We start from the raw sequence: 23413 nt of genomic DNA, 5'->3' as shown, positions 1-23413 counted from the left end.
CCCAAGCAGAAGCATCACAAACCAAGCTTTGTATTGGAATTTGGCCTATAAAATAAATCTGCTCCTGCCACCAACAGACATCTATGCTGTCCCATATTATTTCTTCCCATTCTTTCCCACTGATGGCTATTGCCATTCAAATTTGAAAATGCTGTTGACTAACAAATTACAATAAAAGCAGTGAAAGACAGGCATGAGGAAAAATTAAATAGTGACTGGCAGCAAACCAAAGAGATAGTCCAAAAAATCAAAAGGATATGGAAGAGAAGTGAACCTTTTTTTTTTTTTACCCTCATAGCATACATCACTGCCATTTTAAACCAAGGACTTATTCATACTTGCCTGTTTATACTAACTGTCCCAGCAGCCCACCACATGGAGACCTAGCTCCCACTAAAGTTTTCCTCACTGCTATATTTCAGTATAGACCCTCAAAGGTATTAAAGCACCAAATTCCTGTAGAGGTTGGTGACAGAAAGGAGACTCCAAGGCAATCATGTTCATGGGACCCAAGAAGAAATGTAAATGCTCACTGCTAAGAGACAAAAAGTGGATGGAATAACAGGTTCTGCCTTTGAGGAGGAAGCCAACCCTTTGTGAGGTTTGTTTTTTGTTTTGTTTTGTTTTGTTTCTGGAGTAAAATATGCACCAAATCCAGAATTTATGATCCAGTTTTCTTAATTTCTGCAAAATCAGGAAGAGATAACATTTTCCATAGTATGAGATCATTGATCCTTTCAGCACCTGCTTATGCCACATAAGGAGAAAGCAAGACAGTTCCCCACATTCTTTCATACTCATCCAAAGTCAGTACAACTCTGGATAGTCCTTGGCTCAGCACTTTGATTCCATGCTGGCATAATGTATTATTTAGGGGAAAAAAAAGTCCTAGTCATGAAACAGAAGGTCTGCAAACATCATTTAATTGTTATCTAAATCAGATTCAAATCACGCAGGAAATTAATTTGGAAATAAAAGTATGTGTGATCAGCTAATCTAAACACTGGTGTAACTAGTTTAAACTGTGGTTAAATAGAGATATGGTCTTTTGGAAAATGTTCTCTTGTTCCTGGAATAGTTCTGGATGCACAGAAAAATACAGAATCTGACTTTCCAAATAGCTTTCCAAAAATACAGAATCTGACTTTCCAAATTATAAAGAAAAAGAGTCTGCAAGAAAAAAGTCAGAGGCACACATCTTCACAGTCACATGCATTAGAACATTAGAAAAACAATGTTTAGAGTATTACAGGTATCTCAATCTAATGACAAAAAAAATCCCAAAATGTCTTTCAGATTTTTCTAAATCCCATCTGCTATTTTTACTTTTTTGACCTCATCTCACACAGACAATACAAATTAGGATATGTTACTGCATATGAGATTTAAAGAAATAAAGCTGGGACTTTGCTTGGGAATAAGAGAACAATGATTTAATTAACTGTATTTCTCTGCAGCTGACAGAACTGAAAAGATGAAAAATAAGGCTGAAAAGATGGGCCACACCAGGATATCAAGATTGCTCACAGCAGTATGCAGAAACAGTGAGATGAGTGAGATTCTCAAATGAAAATTTGAGAGGGATTTGTAGTGAGCACATGATAATTCATTAAGCATGTCTGCATTAATGTGATAAAAGAAAAAAATTAGGAACAGGAATAGAAGAGTTAAGAAGTGCTAAAATGCTACAACTTTGAAAGGCTGACTGTTTTTCTCTAGAGTAACAGGAAGAGCTGTGCTTTACATGGACATAACAATACAGTCTTAAAACTTTATCTTCTGCCCTCATCTGAAATTTTTTGGAGAAAAATTAAGGTCATGGTCTCAAAACCCTGCCAGTTAGGAGGATCTGGCACATTATATATGTGCAGAAACTTTGGTCTATGAGGAAAGTCTGAAAATGGCTCACACCGGCACTTTTTAGATACTGTTTTCATTCTCAAGGGATGTGAAGCTAGAATTAGCATTTTTCTTATTTAAAAGGTGACCTTGCTCCAACAGAACAGAACTGACATGCATTGAAAATATCCCTTGTTTAATAACTTGTTTTTTACAAATATTATCTATCTTCATCTCATCGAAGGTTAAAAATCTAGTGGAACATGGGCTTCTAATGGCTAAATGAATGGCAACATCATTTATAGTATATCAGCGATTTTTCCTAGACATTTAAGAAATATTGAGTAGAGTGGAGGTTTCTGACCCCTCTCCATGCGTGAAAATCGAGCAATTTTCTTCTTCATTCAAAGTTTGTCCCTCCTGAATGCTTATGAGCAGCAAATGACCTCAGTGAGAGAAATCTATTTGCTTACCATTTTCCTGAAACACTTCCAAAGCTTCCACTGTGACAAATTTACTTGTCCCTGTTCAGACTGACTAGGAGGTGACAAAGAGTATGGCAGAAGCTTTGTTTTTGAAGGAAAGCAATTTACTGGGAAAACGTCACACAAAATAAAAATAGGATTTCACTGTTTCATGGCATGTAATTGTGACAAGAATACTGATTAATATTTTCATCTGCACAACAAAAATGTCACAAACACTAATGGCAGTATCACTTAGTGGGCAGGTCCCTAAATGTGATTATATTTTGGCAATGCACTGTTCAGGCTGATCCATCTGGGAGTAATATTTCAAGTTGTCCTCTGGGAACTTGGGCTTTTTACAAACATGTGACTTTACTTTGTTGGGAAAATAGAAAATTTCTATGGAGACACTGGTTACATGGAAATTAGAGTAAATTTTCCTAGAAATCAGCCGGAACATGAGGAATGAATTCCCACAGAAACAAAGGACAGTCTTGCCTCAACACTTTTTATTGTACTTATCAGTGTGACTGCTTCAGGTAACACCTTCCACAATGGAACACAATACCATGTGTGTTTCTTTGTGTGTGTGGTAACTAATCAATCTGCATCCAAAAGATATAACAATACTGCTGTGGGGAGGACAGCATTAACAGAGATGGAGAACAACATCTAGGAAACAATCACTATGTCTTGTGTAAAGCAAGAGGTGGTTTGTGTTTCCAAATCCTATTGCTTACTAGATAAGAGAGTGTGTTTTGGTCCAAATTTTAAAAAGTTTCTAAAAAACTCTGGATTAAGAGGTTTGAGTTATGTTCTACTGTTTTACAGTTTCAGTCTTTATAACAGAAAATAGTCTATAAAATAAAAAAGAAATCCTACATTTAGAATGACCAATCCTGGCTGTAGACTTTGGGAAGAACCCTGGATACAGTATCATTACTGCATATTTTTCTAGTGGCCTTTGGAGACCATTACGCTAGAATTCACTTTTCAACTATTAAAACAGAATCATGAAATCATAGTGACATTAAACAGCTGTACTTCTGTGCAATTTTTGTGCTACAGCAACCTTAGCCCTTGTGTTACTTGTCAGCTTGCTCTATGTCACGCTTTGAACAGAACACGCACACAGCATGTTGATTTTGTAGAATTTTTTTCCTCGCAATGCCGATCTGTGTTAATTCTTTAACCGTCTCTAAAATCATACTGAAGCTTAGACCATACCCACTCCAGCCCACTTGTTACAGCCCTCTGGAGAGGGCTAAGCATAGCAACAGACAGAATATGCACCTGTGAATAAATATGAGAGTGCTGTGTTTGTGGGCAGACAATGATGTTCTCAAGTCCTTGCTACCAAGATCCCATCGGAGCTGGCAGTCTCCAACAGTCTATCCATGCTTCCTATCCAGCCACTACCAGAAGTTGCAGATTAAAGTCTCCTGTGCTGTTTTGAGATTAGCAGTATCATAGAAATGTTCTGCTTTTTGAGAGTAGCAGTATCATAGAAACATTCTGCTTCCTTGATCTAGTACATTTGTGAGAGACACACATGAGCCCATTCAGTCACTGCTGGCCAAGATGCACATGCTCTTCCAAGAGATGTGTTTGCACATATAAAAAGATTGATTTGGCTTGGGTTTTCTTTCTGATGAAAAATAGATACAGTGGACTATCCTCACCAGCCCACTTTTCATGTGGCTGCACAGGGGTGGGAAATGAAATAATGCACAGCTTTTCCCAGTGCAATACTGTTGCCGCTGCTTTTTGGCTCTCTGTAAATGGGGCAGAAAAATCCTGGGTTCATGTCCCTCCCACTAGCACAAACCTCAGAAATCACGCGCTTCTCCTCACTGACCTAATCCTCACTCAAAACTGAGTTTGATATTCTGGGTCAGGAAACTATCAAAAGCATATAGTTTCTCTCAAAAAAAAAATTCTTGTTGAAAACTTAACTTCCCTAAGATGCTTTCAGAATGAAAAAATAAATAGAAATTTAAAATAAAAAATACTGACAAAAAATTTGATATCTCTGATTAGCTTCAATTTTAAAAATCATTTTTTGATTATGAAAACAAGATATTAAAATATGTGCTATTCCATTGAAACATACATTTAAAGAAAAAGTATGTTTTCATTCATGTAAGGTTTATATGATACTATTACTACAAATCTAAATACAAAGTCCAGCTTTTTTAAATCATTAAGTTAATAACAGACCAAGAAGAGTCACCTGCTTTTCTGTATTTCCATTATCATATGCGTATCCAAGCCCCATAAAAAAATGGAACATCAGAATTCCACAGTTTTCAGTTATGAAAGCAAATGTAAAAAGTGCATGTTTACATAAATAGGTAAAGAAAGGAATCCCTTTTGATTAATCTTCAGGGAACTTTGTACACCTGATATAAAAGAAATATACTTCCTTACATTTTGGGATCTTTATGGCACAAACTGATCTAAAAAGTAAATCCAAAAAAATGTATTATTTGTTCATGTGAAAATTGCCCTAAATGAAAGAGGATTGAGAAAGAAGAAACCAATCAAAAGTAGTTTGTGTTTTTCTCAAATACCTGATTCTTGATCTTCTAGTTCCCTATACTGAAATAATGGAAGCTCCTGACTGCCTCATGGGGATACATTCAGTTTGCACACAAGACTTTAAAGCAATGATTTGGAGGGATTTTTAGCCATAGGAAGTAGCTTTGAGATCTAATCACTAATGCAACAAAACCTGGGCTCCCTGAGAGCTGAGGCTCAAATTCTGGCTGGCTCATCTCAACCTTTCATCTTTCAAAGGTAGATTAAATTCCGTGTAGCTTAGCATATAGGGGTCCTCCATAGGACTTTAAAAAGGTGAAATCCTATCTCCTCTAAGTGTTGTTAAATATAACATCTTTTCTCCTTTTCTTCCCTCCTTAGAAATGAATCCTAACAACTTGAAATCATTTTTCTAAATACATTTCTCTTTTACAGATGGCTCCCCACCTCCCTGTCTTGAAGGTCAGCAGCTTTATTTCTTTGATTTTTATTTTAGCATAACAGACCCTCTTCTATAGAATTGTTCTATTCCATGGGCAGCATTAGTGGAATCAGGGCCCAAAGAAACACAAGCATTTCTTCTCAGTTTAAGATGTCCTCTTTTAATTTCTTTAAACTGCAAAACGCTCATCAGACACACTGAAAACATTGAAATAAAATTTAAAACTATCTTTATAAAGAGGAAGAAACCTCAGCAAATATCAAAATAACTGTTGACCACCTCTTACAAATCCCTATGTATCACTGTGCCTACTGAGAAAAAGTCTTAGGAAATTAATGACAGTGGCTACTACAGCTTAAGCTGAAATTTTTAGAGCTAAAACTGTTGATACATATTACAAGCATCAGCAATTGTTCATGTTTGCATTAGGGATCTAATTTAAGCATTTAATGACAAATAATGCATTATACAACCTCATAAATTTTGGTAGACACTTGGTACAGTTTGTCCCATAGGCTTCTTCAGCAATTACAAAGAACTGAAAAAGTGCTAATAGAACCTGTGAATACGTACAATATCTTGGCAAGAGAAAAAGTGGGAATTGTGGATTCTTAGCTCTCAGGTTTTTGATTTTTTCCCAATTAAATAAAAAGAGTAATAAGAAAATTAAATTATCAGTACTTTAAATCTTTCTTAATCCTGACTTGGGTCTAGGCATGTAATCCAAATAGCACCCGAAAGAAAGAAGCCTAAAGAAAATGGGTAATAATGACTGGACAACCTTGGCTGCTCTTTGGAAAAAAAGAATCCTAGGAGTGCATGCATGGGAGGAAAATAAAACTGCAGTTCATCAAAGAGGCATTGGCTTACACAAACAAAATCACAAACTTGAGAGTCTATATCCTCTCCCCAAGAAGCTGTATGGAATACTTTGGTATACAATGCAACATATTTTCTGTCAAGAGAGAAGTAAAACAATATAGTACATCACAGCCAGTCTTGGTGCTCCCACATGAAATACCTTTTGCTTCTTTCCTCTGGGTCCTTCCAGTACACCTAGCTCTTATTAACCATGTAATGTCTGCTATTATTTCAAAAGGGAAGAGTACACACTTTTTATATTATTCAAAGCAACACAGCGTAAAGATCTGGCTCAATGCTTTTGAAGATGCATATTATTACAAATGTTGCTGACAAATTTTGTGTTAAAAAGTTGCTTCTCAAGCTTTGTTTAACAAGTTGTTCAAGCTGGTAAATGCCAGCCAATGACATGTTTATCAGCCCTCTCAAGCCTCCAGCTGTTGAAATCCCTTTGCACAATCCCACTTGGGCTGCAAGAACCTCAGATTAAGTGGTACAGCAGCGGTGCCTAAAGTGCACCTCAAAATCAGAGAGCAGGCTGAGAAGTTCCCACTTGCAAGCTGTGTTTGACTGCAGCTCTGTCACCCAGAGATTGCAAAGGGAATGGTCCACAAAAACATGCAAGAGACCCTGGACATCAGAAGAATGATGTAGAAGTCACAGAGCAGTGGAAAGAATCACAGAACCACAGAAGTGTGAGGGTTGAAAGGGATCTCTGGAGACCATCTAGTCCCATGCCACCACCATGGCAGGGTCATCCAGAGGAGGTTAGACAGGAATGCATCCAGGTTAGTTTTGAATGTCTCCAGAGGGGACACTCCACAACTTCCCTGGGATGTTCTGTGCTCTGACACCCTCAGTGAAAAGGAGCTTGAACTATGAGGCAAATGCTAAAAAGTGTGCACAGAAAAAAATTGAAACAAATCTTGAAAATGCTTTGGCAGACTGCCATTTACAAGTAAAAGCAAATCGTATTTGGGTTACCAAGTCTGAGTTCTTGCTCCCTTGCCACAGAAGACCCTGCTCTCCATTGAAGAAATTCTCTACTGATCTTTCCCAAGTCCTGCAAAATCTTGTCTTGGGCATATTCCTGGCCACTGTGTGGCAACACAAATTTGATGTGCTGTTCTTGAAAATACTTTTCACTTCACTTGAAATGAATCAAATAAGATAAGCATCAAAGCAACAACAACAACTCTTTTAATTAATTACATTAATAATTTAAATAATTTTGAGAAAGGTTTCAAATTCAAGAATCATCACACATCAACTATTTTACACCTAGAACACAACCATTCCTAAGTTCTGCTCCTTAGTGTCAGTCTGTTAACACAGTCAACCTGTTAATATAAATTAATACAAGGTATGGAATATTCACAACTAAAATAAATGTAGAGGCACACTATTAATTTCCTCTATCAATCACTAGGGTAAGTCTTTCAAAGCTCTCCAACAAAGTAGTTACAGTGAATGACAGTGTAAGTCTTCGCTCATGCACAGTGTACCAGTGCATGTCTAAGTCAGTGTACCTGCTTAATTTGCTCCCAAACAATGAGCTTCAGTCACAGCCCCCTATTCAAAATCTTCACTAAAAAGATATTTTAAAACATTTTGAACATATAGAATATTTTTTTTTCCTATGCAAACAATTGTATTAAGTTAACTTTAAATCAGTATAGAGACAGATGTTGAGAGTCACTTTACCTTAGGGTATGATCATTTCTGCAAGAGGGTCCAATGTCATTCAGGTATTTTTTCAGAAGATATGCACTGGTATGAAAGCATAAGCTTTGTAATTCCCCCAGCACAAGGCAGATCAGCAGTGACCATCTTGCTAGAGTCACCTGTGAACCTTGCTAGCTTTCATGCACAAATGATACACTGTGCCCAGGAAGGGACTACAGATCTCAATTTTATAATGGTGTCTACAATGGAAAAAAGCTTGAAAAATCCAAGAGAAATAGTATAAAGGCAGCCTCTTTGTCTGGACCATTTCCTTCCTTCCTGCATTCTGTGCTTCAAAGCAACATTGATTATTGACTGTAGCTGGACTGACACCTCCAATGTGATATCTGCTAATATTTATATCTTGATATCAGCCACTAACACATCACACACAATGCATTCCCCAAAAAACTCATAGGATAAAAAAGAAAACAACAGAGAGATGGCTAGCCTCTATACAAGTGTAGTATGTTTTACATTGCATCTTTACACATTTAGGTTACTTAATGCACCCTGAAGTATTTCTGACTTTAATGCTGCAGTATTTCATCTTCAATTGCTCACCACAGTGTTCAAAAGCATAAAAAAAAAAAGAGTATGATTTGAGGGTATATTTCAGGACAGTGCTATAAAATCATGAGAGGCAATATGAAAAGCACAAATATGAGGTGAAAGCAGTCATTCAGAAAAATGTAACTAGAAAAACAGACTGGCAAGGTGTTGCCATACATACAGAAGATTGAAAATATTTTGTTCTGAAACTTTTGAACATTTTGGAATTAAAATATTTTCCATTCCACATTAATTTTCCATTTGAAAGCTGACTTTAAATTACGGCGAAACAACAGATTCAGTGGACTTACAACTTTGTTTGCCTATGACTTGTATTTGGAATAAATTTTCTAACAGTCCATCCACTGCCTTGCTGTCGTTCAAAGCATAGGTTGGTGGTTGGGTGGCAGTGCATATGAAGTCAGACTGCATAATTAAGCGCTCAACTAGTGAAGTGAACAAATTTGCAAATTCCAAAAAAGTCCTCACTTCAAAGTTCCTCATTAAAGGAATTCCACAGCTCCTCACTGCTTTGGCTATGTAGCTCTATGACAACAGTATAAATATTTCCGTGAAATCCTAAGGTTATATCACTGTGATAATGACTGTAAGTTCATCCCTAGGTGCTTGCACACGAAGGTTTACAAGGAACTTGACTGTCACCTTGTGCACTGTTGGTCTGGAGGGGGGGCAGGCAATGCAAGGGGAATGCAATGAGAGCTGGGAGAAGGGACAAAAGGACTGCTGCCCTCCCACACCATGTCTTCAGTGTTTGCTGTCAACCTGAACTTCTCCAAGGACTTTTGTTTCTTTTTTATTGTTAAGCAATCAGCCCTTAGAGTATGGCCCTAACCATCTCAATCTGTTGAGTTTATTGGAGATTCAAACATACATATACCTACAGAAATATGGACCCTGTTGCACAAAAGTTTCCAATTTTTAATGAGGAACTACCTTTTTATTCAGCCTACCGCAAACCATCCCAACTAGGGAACTGAACAAAATATGTGGTGATATGTGCATAATAAATGCATCTTAAACTTACTAAAATAATAAAAAAATACATTTGTTAAAACATAAAATTATTATCTGTTTACTGTAAAGTTGGTCAAAAGGGATAGGAGATAAGAAATGGAAAAAAAAAGTACAGTGAGGTTAATTGCCAAATAAAAATTATTTTTTAATATCTTTCATAGAATCATAGAATAATGTGCTGAAAGGGACCTTTAAAAGTCATCTAATCCAACAACCCCTGAAATCAGCACACACACCTTCAGACTGATCAGGTTGCTGAAAGTCTCATCCAGTCTGGTCTTGATGACTGACTTCTAGAGATGTGTTCCAGTGTTTCACTACCCTCATCATAAAAAAAAAGAAAAAAAAATCATCCTTATATTGATTCTGAATCTACCCACTTTCAGTTTAAAACCATTAACCCTTGTCCTGTCTCAAGGCCCTGATAAAAAGTCCATCACCATCTTTCTTGTAGGTCCCTTACAAATAATGAAAAGCTGCAATAAAGTCTCCCTGGAGTTTTTCTCCATGCTGAACGAACCCAACTCTCTCAGCTTTTCCACACAGAAAAGGAACTCCAGCCCTGATTATTTTCAGGTTTTTCGCTGTACTGAGGTCAGCACAGCTGAATAGAACACTCCAGGTGGGGTTTCACCAGAGTGGAGGAGAGGAGCGAAATCCCCTTCCTTGCCCTGCTGGCCACGTTGCTCTGAAAGCACCCCAGGATATGGCTGGCTCTCTGGGATGCAAGAGCACATGCTGGGCCATATCCAGCTTGTCCTCCACGAGAATGCCCAATTTTGGAGAAAGTTAAAAAATAATACAGAAAAACTCCCATTTTCCCCAGTACAGTAACTTTGGTATTTCATTGGGGTTCATTATCTGTATTGTTTAACCACCTGGCAACCATTTACTGTAGGAAGAAAAGCTACTTTTGAATTGCAAACAAATAGTATTGGAGGGAAAAAATTCTGTAAAGCAGAAAGGAAAAAGAAATATTTCCTTCGTATATAAAACAAAACTGTAATCTTATTTAAATGTTAATGAAAAAGCTTAGAAATTTATGGAAGAATTTTTTTGTTTAGATTTTTGTGACAAAGTCTCTTTATTTTTTTCATAAAACTTAAGTTCTGCATCAACAGAAAACATGTCTAAGCTTAGATATTTTATATTTTATATTATAAACTACTTTTTTTTAGATATTATGTATATCTTTTTTCCTTGAGGTTTAGCTAGCCTACTTGAAAGTCTCAGGTCAACAAAGTTTTTATTCAATCCAGCATTAGTTTCAATTACTACTGCTTTTTAAAAGCTTTTAAAAAATATACATATATATATATATTAGGGGGAAATATTTGCATGGCCTCTTTTTAGATATTTCAATAGTCTTAATATCTAGCTGTAAACATTTATTTTCCTACATAAAAATAGTTCTAATAACTTGAAGTTAAGTGATATGAAACAAAAAGCACTTTTTAAACTTAAGTAGGGATTAATTTGAAGTTAACGGCTTTTTTAAAGTTGACTTGGAAGTGGAAGTAAGTGTCGATTATGGGACTGGCCTGCTTTGATTATACAACCTGCTTCAGCTCCTGTAAGCTTATATGTGCTTAGACTATCTCTACAGAAACCCATACTGCAAAGCTGTCGATATTAGAGAGCTTGGCAGTGCAGATTTACTGCCCTCCTTACCCTCAGGAATGACAGCCTGGTTTGGTTCTGCCTGTAAAGTCTCATCACGGGGTGAAAAAGGAAGGCAGAATAAATCACTCCTACAATTAGATAGCTCACTAAGCTTTTCCAATAGTTTCCTCTCCTAGAAGACATATTATCTTCATATCCTATCAGGCTCTCCCTTGCCTGCAAGTTATCTTTATGGAGTAGGGAGACTAATGGATTCTGTGGCTTGTGTTGCAGTCCCTGCTCAACTGTTACCCATGCAAGCACCCTGGAAAGAGCAAGCAGCACAGTCTGGATGAGCAGACTCTAAAATATTCCTACAGAAGAAAGCTTCACCACCTCCACTGTTTTGATACAAAACCTCAGGCTGAGCTGAGAGACTCAGTTCCAGTAGGGTTTTGATAAAGCTGAACATTTGTGACACAGCAGTGGTAATCTTCTATCACAGCCTGATTCTCAGAGTGTTAGTCACCCCTAATAAAGCACTGAGAAATGAAGGAAGGCAGGCAAATAAAACTAAAATGAGCTACTGAACACAGGGGCTTGGAACACAAGATGGGAAACAATTGCTCCTGTTGCAATGACAATACTTTTAATTATATATAGTCAATGAAAAATAAACTATTAGAGAGAGAATAAAATACTTCCAATTAATGCAAGTAATGTAATGTTCAAACTTAAATGAAGTATTTTTCTCTTGGGGGTTTTGCTGTACTATTTTATTTAGCCTAATGTAATTTAAATTATAAACAGAATGGTTTTGTATGCCCCCAGAGAAATGTACTTTATTTATAATGTATTTCCTTTGAAGTGGTTATGGAAATCATGCTCTTCCTGAAGTTTGTATTTCACATACCACCTACAGCTACAAGCTACTCAGTCTTCACAAGTTAAATATGATCTGTCTGGTGAAGTGCATCACAAAAAAAAACTGAGATCTTTCTTAAATGCCAGAGGAAATAAAAATTTGTAATTCTGCCAACTAATAGTCTTCCCTTAAAAAAAAGTTATTGAAAGATCTTTGTTGATAAAAGTTATGTTTTTTTCAGAGGGAACGGAACTCAGACATAGTCACTTCACTTGAGTTTTTAATGCACATAATGAAAGAATAATTGTTTATACTATACCCTAGAGAAAGTTTCAGCTGGGAAAAATTATATTTTGTATACTTAATTTTAAACACATAAATATTTCCATCTTTCATTTAAATAAAAAATCCTTAAAAATTTAATTGTATTAAAAAGGGCAGGAGGAAAATTACAAATGCCTAGTTTGTGTCACCTTTTATCCCCCAAGTAATAAAGTTATCTATTTACACATAAACAAGCAGCTATGAATGAATAAACAGAGTCTCAGTCTATGTGCTCTCCCCACCATCAATAGCTACTGCATCAGGTAGGTGAAATAACTAGAAACAAAGAGGAAATTGTCTCTAGAAAATTAATCTTGGCCATAGTTCATCTTTATAAAGCACAATAGTACCTTACCCTCATGGATGAACTGCTAGCTTAACACACCAGCACAGACATACAACAGTCTAAGCTGTGATGCTTCTCCTGAAATAACATCACTTTTAGTCACTTCAAAGGGAAAAGACAATTAAACCCTTCAATTGCTTACAGCATGATTGCATGACAGCCAGCCACAGATTGCATGTGCTTTGTCAAACTACTCTTCTGCTCTAACCTACTACCAAAGTGGATAAATAAATAACTGGACAAATAAATTAAAATACACGTTTTCATTAGTCTTGGATTAAGAGTTTGAATAATTTTTCAAGGGGTAATATATAGAAGCAAATGTTTCTTTTCAATCACTTTGCAAAACAGACTTCAGTGCTCTGGTGCCAATTCCTGATTGAGTTGGTAGATTTTATCAATATCAAAAAGTTTCAGGCAGATATTTAAATCCATTAAAACATTTACAATCAAATTTATGAACATATATGAATTAATTTTTACTGTTGTGGTAATGAGTGATGCAGAGACCCCAGGCAGGTGCAAAGGAGTACTTTTTATTGCCAAAAACCTGGCCTTTTGAAAAAGTTAGTAGGTTATCAGTTCACACAGTTTGAAGGCACAAGCCCAAGTGAGCCAGGCACCATACACCATGATGTGGACATGCAGCAGTCACATAGCACACCTCTCACTCCTCCTATCCCAGCTGAGCCCATCTCTCTGTACTCCTATTCCAGCTGAGTCACTAGCTCATGGCTTCCCTCTACTTAGCCTAAGCAACGGGCTGGAGCTATGGTTCAAGGCCTTTCCTTTATAAAGCCTTACCTATTGGTGACATTTTAAAAATTGGGTTTTTTAAAATAATCTTTCTCCATATACTACTGTACAAACTTTTTAAGGGTAAACATAAAGATAAGAGCAACCAGTCCTGTGGCTCAGGCCAGGATGGTTTGTTCTATTAGGAGGGTGACACAATGGGACTCTCTCTTTTTCCCTACTCTCATGGAAACATATGCTCTCTCTTTGTTTAACTTCTCAATCTAAAACAAAAACCACCCCAAACAGAATTCATGTTTCCATCATTGTTTGGAGAAGACCTGCCCTTTTAGTTGGACAAGCCTTATGCAGGCAGTGCTGCTGGATCAGGCTGTGTCACCTGAGGAAAGACTCCTTTGGAAATGCCCTTGGATGAGAACTGTGCACTTTGGGTGTTTGGTTCCCCTTCCCCAGACCCTGCTCTTCTTAGATCAGACTCTATCCAGTTCACTCTTGGAAGTTACACCAATTGTGTTAGAAATTGCACTTGGTTTTAGAGATCCAAGATGTACCACAACCTTTGCAAACATCTGTGCTCTGCTAAAAGCTACTCAAGCACAAGTACTACCTGCATTACATGACAAATGCACATCAGAGTGTCCATTATCCTTGCATTTGAGGTGAGATTTTAAGATTCTGGCAGCCCAGTCTAGCTAATGTATCTGTGCTAAGCAAGATAATGCTGTTACTCTTGATGAATGTAACATGTTCCGCACAACTGACAAATTCTGTTTACTGCTCTGCACACTTGTGGGTAATAAAGACCATTATTTTATTATTTCTTTTTAGATATGATCCCTTAAGAGGTAAAATGGCACAGTGTAAATCTAAAGCAAACCATTAGATTTATTAAAAGCATTAATGGCTTTGTTACCATTAATTTATTATCAACAAAAAACCCAAACAATAGATATCAATCCCTGGCTTTTCTGAAAATGGATTATGTGGCTTGGTGCTTTTACCCTTCTTTTATAGCTCAGTGTTTTCACATGGTCACATCAGAGTCTAAGTGATAAATATAACATGTCCATACAGGAAGGGAGATGTGGACAATAACAAAATGTACAGAAGCTAACTATATGAGCGTAGATACCCTCTATTACTTTCCTTTCTGACTAAACTGAGCACGGTTCCAGTTTCTTTCAGGTATCCTGAAATTTTGCATCAATTATAAAATTTTCTGCAATGGAACAGTTATGCCACTGACACCTAAAAAGAAAAGATATTCTCTCATTCTCCTCAGACTTGATATCCTCTCCAGCATAGCTAATGTCCTTTGGGATTGCTTCCTTACCCTTCCTTACCCAGTTACAACTGGGAAAGATTTTGGATTCCCAAAACAGAAAATATTAACCTTTTTTCTATTCTAGGGATATCAAGACATTTATGAATTACGATCACTTCAATTTAATTTTAGCCGCTAAACCAGAAAAATATGTTCTCAGTATTTATTATAAAAATACTGCTATCCTACGAAAATAAAAGGAAAGAAAGAAGGAATCCCAAACCACAACCTTTCACTTTTTGCAAAATACCTGAAAAACATCTGATTAAATCTGGAATGCTCGATACAACATGAAAGGCAGCTGTGTATGTAACAGCATGCAATATACCTTGTCATAATTTCAGGATAAAAAAACAGGTATAAACATTGTTACAAGATTCATCTGAGGCACCTGTTGTTAAAACTGAAGCCATAAAAAATTCAGCCAGTACATTGTGAAGATGCTTTACTGAGATGACTTAGAAACCTTCTCCAGACAGAACTGAGTGACTGAAATCTCGAGATGCTCCAGAAACAATCACAATAAACTTTCAATGTCACAATTCCAAAAGAGAATGTGAGGAGAGCTGTTTGTTATGTGCAGAGACTGTGCCAGCATGTGCAAATACAGGCTGTCTAAACCACTGCTACACGCCCAAGTTTACAGCTAATTCCATAAAATTAGAAATGCAAACCAAGGTAGAGCTTTTACAGTGTAAGGAATGTTAAAGAAACACAAATTAGAATGTAGGCATAAACTCTGTAGCTTACCCATTCATGTGAATTATTTTAAGTGCCACTGCAATTGAGACATAAAACAGCATAGCATACAAGGGAGAAAGCAGTCAAGAGACAATAAATGCTGGCAATTTAATCAGAACAATTTAGTCCTTTGCCTAGATCTGCTAGCTCAGAGGGAGGTGACTTGTTGAAATTAAATGCAACTAGCATATCAAAACAAAAAGGAAAAATACACTTTTTAAAGAAATTGAATACAAACCATTGGATTAACAGCTCTTCTATAGCAAAACTGAATTATTCATGCATGTAAACCTGTTCAGCCTAGCTCTTACCTGGCTCGCTCTTATTCTGGTAGCTGTGTGGCTGTGGCAACAAGAAGCTCAAGGTTTACTAGCTGCTCCAAAATTCATTCAATTTCTCTGCTGGGTTTTCTGCCTAAGCTGAAATTTTCACCACTGCAGCTGCTACTACATTACCCTACAGGAATGATGGGTATCACCTGTTGTCAGCACCTGCAAGTACTTAAAACAGATGTAGCAAGAAGACCAAACACATTGTGACAAATGACAGTCTATTTCTGTGCTTCTGTTGACAATAAAACTCATCAAAAAGTTGCAGGGTCGTAATGTTATAGGAGTCCATAAATTCCAAAAGACCTCAACTCCACAATGTGAGCACTGTTGCCAAAACCCAGATGTTTTCCAATATGCTGAATACTTTTACAGATATAGTGAGGATATAAATAGGGTTTATTGAATTTTACCTACATGGTCCAGTGAGGATCATCAGAGCAGCTAGCTGGATCAGACACTGTAATTCTGTGAGCTCCTCTTTTGGAAACAAAACTGGTACTGTGTCAGCATGTAGGCTGTGAACAAAGCAAAATATGAAACAATTATTAAAACAGATTACAGAAACATGGGGAAAGCACAGCCATATAAGCTAAAAGGCCTAATTTGGAGGAAGACAAGACAAAAGTTTTTAATATTTTTTATTGCCAAATAATACTGTTTGTTGTTTTCTTTTTTTTTTTTTTTTTCCTTCACAAACTGAGAGACCTATTTGGAAATAGAACAACTCAAGCACGAATTTATCACAGAGAGATGCAAAGCAGTGGTAATAACATGGTACTGAAAGGCCTTTGGGATGTTCACTCTTATCTCCAAAGGGCTATGTATGATCACAATATTTTCAGATTACTTTGTTTTTCAAACCTGGTGACCAAACTGGAGTAAAGACAACAGCTTCTCCAGTATAGTATGAACAGTCATAGAATCATAGACTACGAGGTTGGACCTCCCTTGGCAAAAGCACAATCTTGATAAGATAACACAGCAAACTGTCCAGCTGAATCTTAAAATGATCAGTTCTAGGGGATCCACCACTTTCCTAAGCAGCTTATTATTTTAAGGCTGCAGCAGCAAGCAAACTTGTGTAGCTCGTGTCTGAAACTGGACACCTCCAGCAGAGAGGAATGATGAGCCTATTCAGACCAAGGAGCAGGTCACCCCAAAGGTAGCGTTAAGAACTGGGGTCTCCTTTTCTTCCCCAAATTATGCAACCTTTCAAGCTAACCACTTTAGAAAGTTGGTCTGGAATATAATTTTTCATGTAAAAAATGTAACAGAATAAGCAAAAATACTAATAATTAAAACCTAAATAAAACATTTTCCTCTGCAGAAGTTGTAAATTTCTGAATTCAGAAGCAGAGGAGAAAGACTGGCTGACCACCATTTCATTACATAAAATTAGGGCCAAGTAGAACCATGTGCCATTATTATCCCATTTACTGCATGCCATTGCAATCTAAGGCTTCCAGACCCCTTTGAATAACTTAAGAGTGAATCCAATAAAGATGTTTCACAGTTTCTTAGTGTCTCTTACCAGAATGCCAAGGGATTTTACTCCCAGGTGTTATAAAAAGGAGGCAACAGACCAGAGAGGGAATATATTTGCTACGCTGCATGTTCAGTTTCTCAGGAAAAAAACCCAAAACCACCACTAAAACTCAACAGCAAGGGTGAGGGTACTAACAAATCTGAGACTATATTCCAGTTACTTTTCCAAAGGGAAAAAAACACACATTTACCACCCTTGTACATTGCTGCATGCCAGCCCAGCACTTGTAACACAGCTCTGATTGCCTTTAACCATGAAGGTCTCCCCCTCCCCTGGTAAAACACTCTCCTGGAAGAAAGCTGTTCCCTCCACTAACCCTGCGCTACCAAGAAGTGCAATGAGTTGGAGTGGAAGCCAATCTGAACACCCCCTTAAACCAAATGAACACAAGAGGGGCAGTATTTGAATGAATGAACAGAAAGGAAACAAACCAGATTAAATATGTCCAGAACTTCCATCGTTTGTCTTAAAAGGTGTGCAAAGCAATTCCTAGCTGGACATGTCTGTGTGGCAACCCTTTCATCGATCCTCTCAGCCCAGGATCGATGTTTAGATGAGAGACTATCACTCCAGATACACTTCCTGAAACATTTCTTTCCCTAGGCATTTGTTGGCCTAGCCATTACACCACTAAAATGCTCTGTTCCCACCACTGCTCCCAGGCTGACCACGCACAGGGAGCACAGCGCAAGGAAGCGTGTCTGCACCGAGGGTCACGTGGCAAAGAAGGCAAAATCTCAAACAGAGAGGCAAAGAGCAGCCAGGGAGATCATGCTCATCATCAACCCCCTCCCACCTGAGAGGGTTTGCACTCTGTAAAGCTCTGCAAGAATCTCACGGAGCCCTCGGTGCTAAAGCTCGATCCTTTGGGTCAGGAAGGAAGGTTCCAGACTTCTCAAGACAGCAGTTATGATTTCAATTCTTCATTCCAGCAATGCAGCTGTAATGATTCATTCATGAAGTATAACTACAATTTACACGGCACATACCAAATTTTGTTTAATTGAGGTCCCTAGAGGTCGTTAGTGGAATGTTCACAGTGTCAACAATGTGAAACAACAATGTGAATTGCTCTTGAAAAAATCTTGAATGTTTAAAAATTAATTGATCCATTTTTTTTTAATTCACAAAGTATAAATATTGAAAAAAACTTCTTATTTACACTATCAATGCAGAAAAATAACTTAAACTGCTACATGATGAAAGTCAGTTTTAAATAACTTGCAAACTTTTAAGACTGCAAAACAATTGAAAAGAGAAGCCTTTTTTAGTTAGCTGAGCCTCCTTTTAGTTGAGGAAATTAAGTTAAGAAATTAAAATTTGAATTTTGATAATTCCCCTCTTATCAATTTATTATGCTTTTAGTTAGAAAAAAATAATTTGTTATTAAATTAGCTTCTCAAGCCATTTTCAGTTTTAAAAAATCCATCCCAATAATTTTAGTTTTATGCCATTACTACCAAGATTCCATTTTTACCCTCCTAATAATGCAGGCTGTGACTCAGAGCTTTGGAATTCATTGCCTTAATTTACAATAAACTAAGTGGTCTCACGTTAGCTCGTGCTGTTTGTATATTCAGCTACAAAGGGAATACACTCTGCTCTTGGTGGAACAGCGACCAAGGCCCATTGACAATCCAGCTTGTAGAGAGCATCAAGCTCCAGTTAAACAATCCCGTCAACAAAGCCCCATGCTAGATATCAGCACGAACCCTGGACTTATTGAAACCACCATCAGCTACCTCTAATTCCATGTACTATGTCTGTGCTAGAAAATTCAATTTGAGGGGTGCTTCTAGGCATTGGCACCCAAACTCTGCCACGAAAGTGTGAGCAGGGCTTTAGCTTGGATGTGGTCTGGGAGGCAGCAGTGCAAAGGAATTTGTGTTAAGCTCTGCATACATGGGCACACTCTGAAGAGGAGAGCACTGAAATTTGTGGCATCACAAATACAGCTGTTATTTCAATACCAAAAAAACCCCAAACTGTGGTCAGGACACGCAGGCACCCGGTGTTCCAGGTACAGAACTGAAAATCACATTTTATGACTTGTACAATTCCTTTCCTATATTCATGTGGATCCCTACTTAAAACAAGAAGAGACTCCGTGTGCTGCCTTTACCTTTTAATTTATCTTTGATAAAATTTCACTTTGATAAAGTCTCACTTTTTTCTGACTAGAATGTCAGAAAGGCCCCTAAATAAGAGAAGTACTTTTTTTTTTTTAAAAGCAAAACTATGGATACAGTAATTTCTGTCCTGTTTACTTGAGAAGACAAATTTTCATGCATTGACTCTTCACTTAGAAAATTAGTTCCCATGTTTCACCAAGTAGGTTCCTCTCTATGAAAAATAAAATTCACAGACTGGTAAAACTTTATACATAATAAGGTAAGTATTTCACATGAGTGTGTATCAAGAGAGATAAAGAGATCTCACATGTTGCAATCTTTTAAATGAATTATGTTCAATTTTTGCTTTGTTGTGAGGACAAAAAAAGATCTCAAAAATTTGAGCTTGTTACATATTTTTATGTTCTTGCTGAAAAAACCTATTAAAAATCAACACTTTTACACATCACTTTTTTTTTTTTCAAGCTCAAATACACCTACAGAGGTACCTAAATAGATAAAAAGCATTTTAATAGTTGAAGGAATATGAATAATAATGAATATGATCCTGATGCCAAAAAAAAAGTCAGAAAAGAGGCAGTTTCTGTTTCCAATGGACTTTAAAGAGCAGAATAAATTTTGATTCTTAAGCTTCAGACATAAAAAGTCTGCAAGATGGAAGAAACATCTCTGCCTTGAACTTTTTTCAGTGGATCTCATTACACAGAGTTTAGGATCATTCTGGACCAAGACAATATCAAAGACAAATGGTAAAAGATCGCAACTGCAATATTTGTACACTTGAAAAGTGCCTCCTCAGTGATATGACAGAAAAACATGCAACTTTTAGGTTATAACAGAATTTTTTTGTAGGCGCAAATTCAATATCACAAATTCATCCAACTTGTTCTACCTATATTTTTTCAGGATGGCTAAAACTAATCATTTTATGCTTTCATTCAGTTTAACAGAGGTAAAAACTAGTGATTAACAACATGATTTAGGACAATGTTATTGATGAAGAAACATCAATTCACAGTACTGTCTTAGCCAACTCTTCCAGCTGTTGAAGAACTAGAAGCCTTTATTTTAGTTTGAAGTTCTGAGGAGTACAGTAAAACAAAATCCAAACATTTCAGATATGATTTTAGTTTGGTAGTCTCATAGCTCAAAAATTGTTCAATCTAGACACATCACATTTGTTTCACTCTAGAATAGTGACATCAGTGCCTTATTGACAAAGCTAAGTGCCTATTATGGAAATACTCAGTTAGGACTGCTCATCATAAAGGTGTTCAACTCAGTTCAGTTCACATACAAAGCATCTCAGAAGTGCACTAAAGTGTCTGAATAATCAGTAGAATAAGCAGCTAGGAAAAAGGAAAACATCAGGAGAGATACACTAGAAGAATACTTCAACATAACTGCTCTATTACTTATATATTCTACACGGCTGGCATATAACCCCAAAAACTTTTTAAAATTTGCAAGGTGACTAGACTCTCTCTTTGATTGTTGTTCTTTCAGGTGCTTACTGATACCTGACTACTAGTGTCTCTGATAAAGATCACAGTTTTACACTGAAATCTTTTAAATGTCATGTATAATTTTATATGACACTAAGAGATAATAATGGTTAAACAGACCAAAACAGGAAGCTCACTATTTAGTATATAGTTATCAGCATTAATAATTTAGTAAGGGGTTCCACTTAACTTTAGGTATCTTTGCAGTCACAGGCTTCTACCCCTGAGCTATACAGGCTGCATAGTCAACACAAGAAAAGCTACCAAAGAACCATTTAACAGAGCTGATGTGTTTTAGTTGTTGGCCCTAGGATGAGATGAAGTGAGCTTTAGGAGGATCTCATGCTCACCATCCATTATGCAGCACATGTAAATCTGTTTTGATTAATTCCTTCCTGAGTGTTCATTTATCATGATCCCATAGTGGTATCATTAATTGTTTTTACCAATCCCTTCCATCCACTGTTTAGTCTATAAATGTTCTGATCAATCCAGCCACTTACAGTGAGATTAGGCAACAATATGCACATGGGAAAAAAAACCCATACCCCTTCTTGTGGCAGACAGCCATATCTGAAAAAGATGTCCCAAGAAAACATATGGCTACATTTCTTTCCCACAATTTTAATTTAAGAGTTACTTAGAAGTATCAAGATATTCATGACTCCTGTATGGACAGCCTTTTCTCCACCCATCTCTGCAACTAATAAGCCCCCCCAATAAGGTTTTTACTGTAAATGATTATTCTAAACACACACCAAAAAAAAAAAGTCTCACAAAACAGTAGACTTTTCAATATTTTAGAAAGTATTTGGGTGTGACTTATGTACACACGATACATCTGGTGTGTTAAATCTGAGAGAGTGGGGAAGCATAAGTAAAATTTTGAATTATCATGAGGCAGCTGAATGTGCAATGAGTAATATGCTGCTTTATCAGTTGGAAGCAGATGGACTTTCCTGAAAAGGGATTGTAAGTGTGTTAATGGAAATGTGCAGCTTGCTCACTGGAATACCCAGGTAGGAAATGTCCCATAATTTGGCCTTTCCTAACTATGCCTGCCAGGCGGTACAGGAAAATCCAATGAATGATGAATTTCTTTCTAAACTCCATTTTGTATCACAGATATACAAAACTACCCAAAAATGTCTTAATGAAACATCTCATGAGAAATTATGGGATTAATGATGTTTATAAGCAAAAAGAAGAGACAAGATGTTGACAAGAGGTGCAATAATCTCAGATACTCTGTCACCCTGGTTTTTTAAGATTTTCTAAGCCTTCTGATGTTAACATTCTTGTAGTGAACTTTCTCACACACTTTCTATAAATAACTCATTGTTTTGCATTCCTTTATGGAAGAAGAGAGAGTTGATAGACTGTTAGTTTGACCAGTGTCATTGAGAGGTGTCACTGTCACCTTCCAATCCACTGTCACTTTTGGAAAATTATTAATGTTAGAGTCAGAAAATAAACTTCCCTTTTTTCTTCACCTTGAGAACAGCGGTGTGTGTGTTCTTTTGTGTCCTATAGGGACATCACTCCCCTACCAAAATCCCCTCTTTCACATCCACAGAGCAGCCACCAGCCTGGCATGGGGAGCTCTTGTGGAGCAGGCGCCTTTCCCTGCCTGGGGGCAGGACCCTGGGACACTGTGATGGAGATGTCCACACCACCTCCTGGGGCTATTCCCAGGCACCCAGAGGATCCCTGGGAAGGTAAGGACAGCCCTGCATGTTTGTTTTTACAAAATAAAAAAGTTAAACAGCTTTTGCCTGGTGGGGAGAAGGGATGAGAAAGGAAAAAAAAAAAAGGAATTATATGTGGAAAGATAAAACCCCCGACATGAGGCTTTTGTGTCATGCAACATTCTTTCATCAAATTCACAACTTAAACAACAAATCAGATCCCCAAAATTACAAAATATACTATATCATCCCAATGCTTTACTAAAACTAGACAGCCCAGGGAAAATAAGCCAGTGGCTTTGCTATCATGGTTTAACTCTTCTGCTCAGATAATACAGGTTTGGCTTTGCTCAGGATTTATCTAATTCTGAGTATTAGGGAAAGCTTGGAACCGATTACTGCCAAGGGCAGTAGCAATCAACATCTGTTGTTGATATACATTTATTCATATGAGTTAATATGAGTAAAACAGTGTAAACAGCTCAGAAGTATACAAACTCAGTGGCACAGGAGATGAGGCTCTAATGGGATGGATCTATGAAACAGGGCAATGACCTATCCCCTAAGCAGGAGAGAGGATCAGGGCAGACCATGTGCTCTGTGTGCTTTAACTTCCACGGGCAGTGTCACAGGAGCAGGCACTTCTGACTGATTCCCTGTAATCACTCCTGCCATGCTGCTCTGCTTTGCTGTCCTGGGGTTTCACAGGTCATTATAGCAGTGGAAGCGCTGTCACCTTGACTAAATGTGAAAGTACACATTTCTCTTGAGAATGATGGCAACCCCAGCC

At 37.2% G+C, this 23413-nt stretch overlaps 1 protein-coding gene across 4 annotated transcripts in view; it reads right to left on the bottom strand.

Moving 5' to 3' along the window:
* The window catches only part of CHRM3 (cholinergic receptor muscarinic 3), a 268432-nt gene that overhangs the window by 110637 nt on the left and 134382 nt on the right, over window positions 1-23413 (bottom strand). For 2 of the 4 annotated variants that reach the window (XM_058019730.1, XM_058019731.1), the window contains exon 3: window positions 16163-16267. The exons of 1 other annotated variant lie outside the window; for it this stretch is intronic. In XM_058019730.1, the coding sequence (XP_057875713.1) occupies window positions 16163-16267 (105 nt within the window). Of the gene's footprint in view, window positions 1-16162; window positions 16268-23413 lie in introns of those variants that run through there. One more of the 4 variants, XM_058019732.1, reaches the window with a different exon arrangement.

The sequence above is a fragment of the Melospiza georgiana genome, chromosome 3 (genome assembly GCF_028018845.1).
Source record: "Melospiza georgiana isolate bMelGeo1 chromosome 3, bMelGeo1.pri, whole genome shotgun sequence".
NCBI lineage: Eukaryota > Metazoa > Chordata > Aves > Passeriformes > Passerellidae > Melospiza > Melospiza georgiana.
This window is presented reverse-complemented; position numbering and strand designations above follow the sequence as displayed.